At 42.8% G+C, this 11,526-nt stretch overlaps 1 protein-coding gene across 1 annotated transcript in view; it reads left to right on the top strand.

Annotated features, from left to right (window-relative positions):
- The first annotated feature begins 232 nt into the window (after window positions 1-232).
- Window positions 233-11,526, top strand: part of LOC306929541 (RNA-binding protein Musashi homolog 1-like) — a 37,232-nt gene continuing 25,938 nt past the window's right edge. Inside the window, exons 1-4 of the mRNA XM_079510111.1 lie at window positions 233-361; window positions 862-902; window positions 1,771-1,852; window positions 2,003-2,087. Of these exons, the coding sequence (XP_079366237.1) occupies window positions 300-361; window positions 862-902; window positions 1,771-1,852; window positions 2,003-2,087 (270 nt within the window). The 5' untranslated portion in view covers window positions 233-299. The remainder of the gene's footprint in view (window positions 362-861; window positions 903-1,770; window positions 1,853-2,002; window positions 2,088-11,526) is intronic.

Here is an 11,526-nt window from a genome sequence, read left to right as displayed (position 1 = left end):
GGGGAAACACCAGAGAGAGAGCGCCACTGACTGACACGGATAAAAAGCAACGTACATGATGGGAGGGAGCTTCGAGTCTGCTGTGTAAGCTACGGGAGAACGAGGTATAGAGGCGGAGCCGAGCCGTGTGTGTGCGTGAGTGTGTGTGTGTGTGTCGCTCCGCGCTCGTCCCTCCTCCTTTAGACAAACCACCCCCACCCGCCCCCCCCCCCCCCTCGCAGCCACCCGCCCCTGAGTCTGGAGCAGTGAGGCTTACTGCTTTTCCTCGCCACACTGTGCGGGAATACTAGTAGAGCAGAATGGATACGGAAGGGAGCCAAAGCAGCCTGTCCTCCACGGACAACTCCCCCCACGACCCCTGGTAAATGCCTCCTCGGCCCGGCCTGTTTCCGTAGGAGTTTGTCCTTGGGAGTTATTTTTAGTTAAAAGTGTGGATCTTTATAGCGGAGCAGCACCGAGACAAAAGACAAGCATGCTTTCTGTGATGTGTGCGTGTGAGCCAACACAGCCAGTGTGTGTGCTCCACTCAGCCGCGCACCAGACCAGACGGATGGACGCACGGCTGTTTGTCTTGTTCTGCTTCATAAAAGGGCATCCTGCAACTTTTTCATCGTCGTCAGACGCCTGGAAAGCCTTGATTTTGTTTCTTTTCTTTTTTTCCTCTCCCTTTGGGGATTATAACGGATCTGCTTGCCTATTCGTGCGTCTCCACAACATGGCCGATATTTCCCCTCATTTTAGCTACTTTATTGATGCTACAATGTTGTTTCAAAGTCGTCTAGATGTGCATTTACCCGCTGGATGTTGAAACGAATACATGTGTTTACCCTGCGTAACGTGTGGCTTATTTCTCTCATTCAGCAAAATGTTCATCGGGGGTCTGAGTTGGCAGACGACACAAGGTGAGCTGTCCCGCACGCTACTTTAAACCCCGTCTACGGATGAAGCTGTTTGTCAGATGGATGCAAGTGTGTGTTGCAGCTTAATTCAATGTCATAGCAGGCTATAAATGTATTTGCTCGCATGCGACACCGAGCAAAGCGTTCATTCTGAAGTTACCAGTGGGACGGAATAGAGCTACTTCTCGTGCAGTCTAAATCAAAGCCCCCTCTATTCAATAAAGGATAAAGCTTGGGATTTAGGATGGCTGAAAAACACCGAGAGATTATTATTATTATTACTGCAAACTGCTATGAAAGCGACTCGCCTGTTATTGCACGCTGTCGTTATTATTACATTGTATTTAACGAGGGGGACGTGTGATTTATAAATCGCCTCGCCACCTCTTGAGAACTTCCTAGCGTTTTTGATGCTGAGGACATGTTTTGTTTTCGTCAATGCATTGTTGCACTCCAGCTCCACTACTAGTACAAAAAACCCATTCATTTATTTGAAGGCCTCGCATCATCACAGTGTCTTACCTACCGGATGCATAATATATTCTACGACGCCACGGGCCAGCGTGGTGTTTTTTTGGAACAATATTCGGCGCAACAATGCAACGTTTGTCATCAGTTAGGCCTTAATAACGGGCTGCGTTAGGCTGAATAGCCCGAGAGAGAGAGAGAGAGAGATACTAGCCCCACCGTTCTGTGGCCGATCAGCCCTCGAGGGACACAAACAACGTGGTCTGCCCCGACCCCCATTGTCTCCCGTCAGTGGACCATGTAGTTTCATAAGGTGTGCGGTTTAGCACATATTTTTTTAAACACGCGGTGTAATTGATTTTACCATAATGTCCCCCCCTCCCCACCCCAAATACATTTTCAGAGGGCTTGAAGGAGTACTTCTGTAAATTCGGCGAAGTGAAGGAGTGCATGGTGATGCGGGATCCCGTTACCAAGCGGTCGAGGTAAGGAAGGAGGCGTGTGCTGCACCGTCCTATCACTGTGCACAGATCCAACTACCTTTCCTGCTGGCTTTTCATGGATGTTGCGTTTCTTTTTCTTTTTTCTTTTTTTTGTATGTAGCAATATTTATTTTTTGGTTTTGTTTCTTGCAGGGGATTCGGGTTTGTAACATACGCAGACCAAGCTGGAGTCGACAAAGTTCTAGCTCAAAACAGACACGAGCTGGATTCTAAAACAGTAAGTTAGCTTTTCTTTTTTTTTTCTCCTTCCTTTTTTTTTTAATGATGGGCTTAACATAAACTTCCTTTAATGCCTTTACATAGACCTAGTCATTCATATTTGTACAGCGTATTTTCCCCGGCCCTCATATTCCTTTGTAGTTTATGGCTGGTTGCAGAGTGTATTTTGGAGCAGCACACCCCCCCCCCCCCTTCATTTCCCCCTCCAAATCCTGGTTCAGGGCGCCAACATGAAAGCGTTCTTTCTTGGGCTTCATTGCCATGGTTACCTGGGGACCTGAATGGGGTAGTAGACTTGTGTAGAACTCGGTGGGTTCTGAATCTGTAGGGGAAAAAACAGCACCGTTTGGTGGCCACTCTGTCCACTCACTGAGTGCATTTATTTTTTTTAGTTCGAAGGTTTAGTGTTGAAATCGTTGTTTTCTTGACTTGAATAGTAAGTGGCCTTATTACAGTTTGTTTTCTTGCAGGACTTGGTTATAAGCTGCCCTATTTGCAAGTTGTTTTGTATATAGCAACACTTACACTGCACAAAGCCAGGCTTAGGCCTGGCTCGTGTTTAAATCTCATTGAAGGTTTGAATGCTCCTTCCTTGAGGCTCTGCTAATGCATGGTTCTCAAAGTGGGGTCCACAAACCCTCAGGGTTCCTTGCTGGGATTTCAAATAGACCCTTTCTGGTCCGTTACTCTGAGAGTGTACAAATACTGTAGAAGCAAATGAACCCCCTCAGAGTTGTTTTTATTTTATTTTATTAAAACGTTTGAGAACCACTGTTAATTTGATTGGGTTCTTCTTGTCAGTTTTTTTCCCTAGCCTTCAGTGGCACATTAAGGGAGAAAGCCATGGGTGGAGAATAGTAAAGTTTAGTTGGTTGTCAGTGCAGGCCTGTTGCCGTGGGTGACAGCAGGGAGCAGGCACAAGGGACAGTACTGTGACTGCACAGCCTCGTGGGATTTATGTCTCCATAACAACTTCCCAGCATATATATCACCTACAGACACGCAGTCCCCTGTAGGTAGTGGTGAACTGACACACGCACACGCATGCATGCACAGACAAACACACTGTGTTGTGTCACACTAGCACCTTCACATAGGCCTGTGTGTTTTTGGTATAGATTAGAAGTGTATCAGAAAATATTTTGTCTGCTTTCAGATGTGATAATAAATTAGTAATAACTTTACATTTGTGGCATAAGTTTCTGGGAGCTCACAATCACAGTTGCTTACCTACCGCCCTCTCATACTTACCCTGAACTGTAACCAACCACACCGAAATCAAATTCAGAAACTTAAAGCCTGCTATGTTTTTTTAATGAATGCATTTTAATTTTGTCCAGTCTGTCTGTAGCCTAAGGTAGAGTATATGTTAATACAATTTATACAATTGAGGTGGTTGTATTAAGTCTCCCTGCTCTTCTATTGACAATTGAGAAGATCGTGTCAAAGGTCATTACTCACCTAGACACAGGATCTGGATCATCTGACAAGATTTTGGACCGTCCATTTTTAATCTCAACCATCAAATCACAACCATTTCTAGGTGAGCTCTGGTCAGCTCTGACTGTTGGTGCAGTGCATCATGGGTCCTATCAGTTCAGGAGCCAGTACATAACTTTAAAGCTACGTACTTACTGTTTGGAATATCTGAATAATCCCCCCCACACACACACACAAAATCACTGCCCACAATGATTAGGGTTGGTACATTTATTTAAAGCATTTTGTTGTTGCTGGCTTTGTAATCATCTCCGAGCTGTTGCAAATGATTATTTCTATGAGTCATTTCACCGCTTTTTTTGTTTGGGTATGATTCTAATACTGGTTTGGGGCTTTTGGAAGCTCAGCAGCCAGCTAGGCCACCGGCAGGGTTAGGCGTTGTCTTAATCCATTGATACCTGGAACGCATCCATGTCACGTTAGCGTTAGCGTTTTAAACATTATGTTATAATTTAGCTATTGAAAAATAGCAGATCTACAAGCTCATAGCGCGCCACCGAGTGGCGCGCTATGAACTTGTAGGTCTGCTATTTTTTAAAAATCGTTAAAATGTGCCTCAAATCTTTCCGAAAATTGTCATGATTTTTAAATTTCGACGTCAGGCCTGAATGGGTTAAACCAAAATCCTGTATGAGGCTAAACAAGAATACTGTAAGCAACTCATAGCATCTTTGGTTCTCACCGGTTATTAGGACTGTACCATGTCTGGGCTTTGCATGGGCAAAAATAATGTTTCGTCGGCCGACTGGTTTGTGCCGATTAAAAATGCTAGTCTGTTGCAATCTGACAGTTTTACGTCGTTTTTGACTAGTCTGAACAAGACTCTTTGGTGTGTGTGGAAGGGCCTTTAGGATAGGCTAAATGCAGACAGAGGATGTACAATTTAACTTAAGTAAATGGTGAAACATTTGCGGTGTTGGGGGGTTGCTAGTAGTCTACCACAACAGCTACATTCACAAACACTATTCAAAAAAGTGTTGTTGAAATGTATTTATTCAGGTTTGAAGACTCAAATGTTCAAAATCAGTTTTTGCAGTTTTTTCCAGCATTTGGGATTAAACTATGTTGTAGTGGACATTAATACAAGAAAGAAGAGGAAAAACATTTTGGGATTGGGAATAATTATTTTAATTTCAACAGATACATGCATTTGAGAATCAGGATCCATCTCTTTCTGTGCCTCTTAAAACCTGCATAGACTATGATTATTTTCTCTGTATTGACCTCTGTATTGGTCCAGTTTTCTGGACTTTCTCTCTTCCCAGTCGAGTAATAGTTATTGTTTGATCAGCGTGAGATGAGAGGAGAAGAAAGAGGTTGACATTCCTCCCTGGGAATTAGGAAGAATGTTCTGTTTTGAATGTTCTGTTTTGAATGTTCGCTCCATGGAGGCAGAGAAAAAGAACCAGAGCTTAAGAAAGGTTGTGGGCAAAATAATGTAATAATATTTACCGTTATTGTCCATTTATATGAATTAGGGCCTTGTTTTTTAAGAAAAAATAATGGTTAATTTATTATAATGAATTAAAAGATACTGTATATGGGAACTGCTCTTTCTTTAGATAAAGGTCGAAAGCCTGATTTATACTTGTTGTATGACAGTGTCGCTCAGCGAACATAGCAGATCGACAAGCCCACAGCGTGTCACGGATGCGGTGTGTTGTGGGCTTGGAGATCTGCTGTGTTCGGTACATGACACTGTGGTACGGCGGAGCATAAATTGCGCATAAGATAGTTGTTTTGGAGAGTTTAGATTTCCTGCCTGAGCAGCGCAGATGGCCTCAAGGCAGTGATGTGCTGTTGTGTTGTTGTGGACAGGGAAGGCACGGCTGCAGTCACAGTGTAAAGCAAAGACTATTTAATGAATTATACATATTTTTGGCATGTCAATTTACCCATTTGTAACTCTGAGAGTGCACAAATATAACCAAATGGGATACAAATGCATGGAAGTACTTTTTTGCTTTCCTGGCAGTGTGCACAAGAAATTTGGTGCTTGCTCGGTCCAGCGGTTTGCCAGATTATTTCCAGACAATTCCACATACACTCTCATAGACGGTCCTACAAGTGCCTCACTGCAGAAATATACTATGCCTTCTGTTTATTCCCCTCTAAATGTTGACGCTGCGAAACAATGACGTCAAACGCTCCGTTTTGCGTCATCGAGCGTACGTTTGTTTCGTATATTTCTCTAGAGTAGATCAGTGTGTGGTTGGTGGCTATTGCCTGTTATGTGGCACCACTGTCCATTTGTGAATGTAGCAGTCAACAGCATGGTGCTAATGTAGCTGCATCCATCCATAGCCTTAGCCATGCAACATATGTTAGCGCCACCAGGCTTCTGTCTGTGGGCCGAGTTGCATGATGGGGCCGCCAAAGCCATCAGCCATGGTCTCTGGTTAGTGGCACTACAAGCTAGGACTATAGCTCCTAGCTGTCTGGAGATTAGCAGTTAATGCTGACGTGGACAAGACATGAGAGGGGGATGGAGAGAGAGAGAGACGGGGCAGAGAATGAAAGAGGCCCTGCTCATGCACTGTAATTAGTATAGATCCCAAAAGCAACTAATCGGATTGGAGGAAACAAACTGGATTGGGCTTCCGAGGTATGGCCACAAAGCTGAGGCTAAAGCCATGGTCCTGTCCTATAGGTGGAAGCACCCTACACTGCAATGTCATCAGTGTTCGTTTAACTCTGCAGAGTCAGTGTGAATTATGTATCCAAATGGACCTGTAGGAGTCCATTTGGATACATAAGTATGTATTGTACACTCTACTGCAGGAGTGCAAAAGTTACTTGAAACTAATCGATTTAATCGATTATTAAAAAATATATAATATCAATATAACCAATTGATATTCCTATCCCTATTTTCAGCAAATAGGGATAGTCGTTGTCGGCAAAAAGTTTCACAAAATGTCAAACAATAGTACTATTTTCACTATTACAGTTTAAAAATAAAATGTATGATATAAAAAAATATGAATTCAATTGTGGATTTGCGCTTCTTTCCTATTCGATGAATTGAATTAGTAAGTAGTAATTGATAAAACAATCGATAAGAAAATTATTGATAATTTGCAGCCCTACTCTACAGAGTTACAAATGGATAAATGAACACTGATTTTACTGTGTACACATGATTGCACACACACACAAACACACACCAACAAGCTATTCTAGCAGGGGTCGTCAGAGTGGGGTTGGGGGCCTTCCTCGGTGAGCTTCGTTAACTAATTACGGTGCCATTGTTCAGCTGTGCAGATTGACCCCGCTGGCTTGGACCCAGAACGAGTCTCTCTCTCTCTCTCTCTCTCTCTCTCTCTCTCTCTCTCTCTCTCTTGACACGCCATCGGTTTGTCTCCTCTGTAAAACTTTGCTTTCAGTTTTACAGCCACACTGGGGAACCAAAAATATGCGTTTTTGGGATATCGCACAATGTGTGAGTGCATGGTGGTTTTAATGGGACCTTAAAAGTGTGTGCATGCATGTCACGGTGTACAGTATAGAGGCATTGCAAACACAACTCATTAATAACTCATTTGTAACTCATTCGGGAAGAGTATATTTTTGTATCTGCCTTGGACAAGGGCACATGTTGTACACTATGTGTGTGTTTTTATGTTTAATTATATGTATGTGTGTATCTTTGTAGCTTGTATGTACATGTGTTAATGTTTGGCGATGGGGGAGTGTCTGTTTGCACTGTATTAAGCGAGTGCCCCTGTTTGTGCGTGCGTACTGTGTGTGTGCGCGCGCGTGCGCGCGCGCGCGCGCGCGCGCGTGTGTGTGTGTGTGTGTGTGTGAGTGCAAAGTGGGGGTAGCAGGGGAGCCCCTGTTCCTCTATGGGCCCATCTGTTTTGTCCTCTTTGTCCTGTTAATTAATGAAATCAGAGGGGCTGCCTGCTGGGACAGCCCGCTACACTGGACAGGCCCACTTTCTCATGGGCAGGCTCTCTGCTTTCCAAATGAATGGGCCCTCTCTGCCTCTCGTATGCTTTCCCTCTGTCCTTTTTCTCTGCCTCTCTGTGCTTCTCTCTTGTATTCTCTCTGTCTATGCATGCTGCTATCTATCTATCTATCTATCTATCTATCTATCTATCTATCTATCTATCTATCTATCTATCTATCTATCTATCTATCTATCTATCTATCTATCTATCTAGTTTTTTTGAACCTCCTATGCACAGCTTTGTGTGTAGGTGTGTTTGAGCACGTGTTTGTAGCACGGAATGTGATGATTTGATTGGCTGATGTATGATGATGTATGATGGTAATAAGAGCGCCCCTCACTTCACACAAGTGTGATTTATTTTCCTCTAGCTGACAAACCTACTACACGTTCACACTTCACATTCAGAATCGGCTAATTCATTCAGAATCTTAATTATGTTATATATTTATTCCTCTCTTGTTTACACATGCCACTCAGCTTGTGTTTCTTTCTTATCTAAAAGAGGGTTGAAAGTTGCAGTAATCAATACTCGTCTTGCTACTTGCACTTAAATACAGTTGTCTCATGTCAAAGCAAGCTGTTTCTATGCTCTTTTGCCTTTCTTATTTGCCCAGAATAATCTTTGCTTGTATTGATTTGACATTCTATTTTGTTTCCCAGTTTGTTACACAGGTGGACAGGCTGGGCCATGTGAGGTGACTATCGTGGTAGAATAGTACAGTCCTATAAGCTAAACTACTAAAATCATATTGTAGGCTCTGTCTTTAAACTGATTTTATAGCACATCATCAGTGGAGGTTGGATGTCATGAAGGATGGATCATTTAGCCCAGAGGTTCCCAACCACCGGCACACGGCACATTGGCCACCCGTACGCGAGAAGGGACCGGCCATGAATCTATAACCATGCGTCTCCGGGATTGACTCGGGAGCATGAGAATACCAAGGATTTGTCAGTGATGTCACTGACTGTGGTTTATAAACAGCTTCGAGTCCTACTTCTTGCTACTTCCGTGTTGCACAGCCTAACAGTGACATCATCACCGTCGAATCCTTGGTATTGTTATCGTTCACGTGTGTTGAGCGGGTACCAGCTTTAGTTCCGACACTATTATTGGTCCGACTTTAGTCATTAGACCGACAACCTACCTCAAACCCTAACCTAACCATAACCGCAAGCACGGGAGCAGTGCATGATCGAGCGTTAGTCCGACCGTTGTTCCCGCATGTTGGACTAACTCTCCGTCGGAATTAACATCGGAATTAACAACAACAGCTGTAGCCTATTTTGTCACGCTCGCGCTAATGAAACACTAAACGGGATTATTATTTAATTCATCTTTCATGTCGACATATGTCGAGTATAACTATCAGAAGATAACCCAGGTAAAGTAATGCATCACTCTGCAAGTTTAACTAAAGTTTTCCACCATTTCTGAAAAAGACATAGGCCTAAACTGCTATCCATGTTGATATAACGCCATTTAGGTCAATGATATAACATTATGTTTTTATGATATAATAATATAGCAGCAGGTAGCCTACTTGAGTCATTGATTGTAGTCAACTGTCTTCCGTGTTTTGGTAAACTGATGCGAGACGCGACGACGCACCGTACCCCCCCACACACACACACACACATGCCGGTCCGCGAACATTTTATGAACTGTCAGCCGGTCCATGGGAATAGAAAGGTTGGGAACCCCTGATTTAGCCAGACCATTTTATGAACACTCGGTCATATCTCTTTCTGTGTGACACAAAAATGAAATAGTTTTAACTTATTCCGGAGTAGTTAACCACTTGAACCCTAGCGACTCTTCTGGGCATGTCATGATAGCTGAACATTCTGCAAAACATCTACACACTCACAATAACGTGTTGTGTTGCAACTATGGCGTTGTGGGCTTGTAGATCTTTTTTTTTTTTTTTTTTTAGTGGAAAATATTTGGTGCTGGGGGGGCAAGAACCCAGTCATTGAAGTATATATGGGTTAAGTGGTTAACTGATTTACTGATCAGATACGACGAGCTCATGACAATGAGCAAACTGCAAATTTAATGTCTTCTTATCCCAAAATGAAGAGCTATTTCCGAGTGTTGCTAACAGTGATCTGACTAAGCCATTTGAGTTTTGCTTCGTGGCCTATCTGCCTTCACCAAGGCTAACCTCTCAGTCTAGCATGCAGCAATCTTTGATAGATACATTAGTGTTCTATAGGCTCTATAATATATATCTGTGTTGTTATTTTGTTTAAGCACAGCTAGGTGTACATACTTGGTAGATTTCCTCTGTTACAATTCTCAGATGAGTTAATTTTAACTGCATGGCATGACCTAGCTATAGCAGCATTGTACAGTATTGCATTACACTCTAAGTAGTCTGAATGGTAGCCTACTGTATTTTAGGCTGTTTCTCTTTAGACTAGTGAAGTACGTGATATCTGATGACTTCTTTGTATACCAACACGCTTGAAGATTATCATTATTTGCGTGTGCAATTTGTTTAGTTCTAACCTTTAGAATTGCCTTCATGCCTGTCATTGTTCTGTCTTATGTCAGTGGACAGCAGTGGTAGTAGTTTGCACCTGACCACTTTTATTGTAAGCCCCATGATCTGTCTCTGTCACATAATCGCTTTAGGACAACTCACGTCCCGTAGTCCTGTTAAAACAGTTAAATCGTTGGTGCAGTGACCTCAAACTGAGTTGAGAGCCTATTACAGTCTAAGTCCTGCATTGTTGGCCACCTAACTTCTCGTGCCCGTTCACACATGCCGTCCGCCGGAAATCTCAAGACGACAGTCTAGAGATAGACTTGTAATAATGACGTACAAATTATAATGACGATACAAAATTATTTGGAGCCATATTGAAGGAGGAACTGTTTGTCAGTGCTTGTTATTAAAGGACAAGCCCGAGCCAAGTGGGGATATTTCTCCATAAGATGTGTCTAAATTGACCATTTGACCAGGACTAAACCAAATGCACCTCTACCATATGCTGTTGTGGTCAGCGTGCTGTTTGCATGTCCCTGTCACCTTTGTGTCTGATCAGACCAGCTGGAAGTGACATGACTCCTCTCATCTTTGTCCTACTAGAAGGTGCACCCCCATCCAAGGATGTTTCAATCACATCTCCTTGGCTTTGGTGTTCTGCCCCCACATGTGTGGTATGATATGTTAGGTAGCCTAAATCCGGGGGGATTAATCAAATTAAATGAATCATCAAAACAACATTTTAAATGTTAAAAATGTTGAGCAGTTTAATATCGTCGAATTATATTAGCTATTTTCGCTATTTACTTCCAAAAAGAAGACATTTCACAACGGGGGGGGCGTCAGAGACTATGGCGATTTGGGGGTCCTTGGCCTCTCTTGTTGCTTAAACTCTGTTAAGTTTACATCATCATTCATCACAGCTATATGACGTTATACAAATGAATTTGGGGCGTTCAATAACTGCGGACCTGACAGATGATTCCCGAGCCAGGCGGACCGTGGCTGCATGTCACCCCCTGACTCTCTCCCTGCTCCTGTCTCTCCACTGTACTGTCGATTAAAGGCAGAAAAGCCCTCAAAATGTCTTTAAACAAATCAATAGCATACCAGGAAGAGATTAGAAAGTTGTAATTTCCCCTCCCACTCATCAATGTGTATTTTTTGTTAAAATTATCATTATTTAGCTAATATCAGGTCCATACATTTGATAGTTCATGACAGTTTGTGAGGTATATTTTTGCTTTCCATTTTCATAATAATAGAGGAATGATGCTGTTTCCAAGGCTAAGGTCATTTGACCTGAGCTCATCGCTCTCATTGGCTGGAATGATAATATCCTGAAAAATTCCGCGCAGTTCTCAAATGCCAGACTCTCATTTGCATATTCAGTATTACTAAAGGCCAGCGCGCTCAAAATTCATTTGGTTCTATTTATATCCATAACCTTGACTACTGATGAGATATTCCGCAAGGGAAAAATTAGG

Source organism: Electrona antarctica, assembly GCF_951216825.1.
Source record: "Electrona antarctica genome assembly, chromosome: 9".
Taxonomy (NCBI): Eukaryota; Metazoa; Chordata; class Actinopteri; order Myctophiformes; family Myctophidae; genus Electrona; species Electrona antarctica.
Note: the sequence above shows the minus strand (reverse complement) of the source record. Positions and strands in the feature narration are given on the sequence as shown.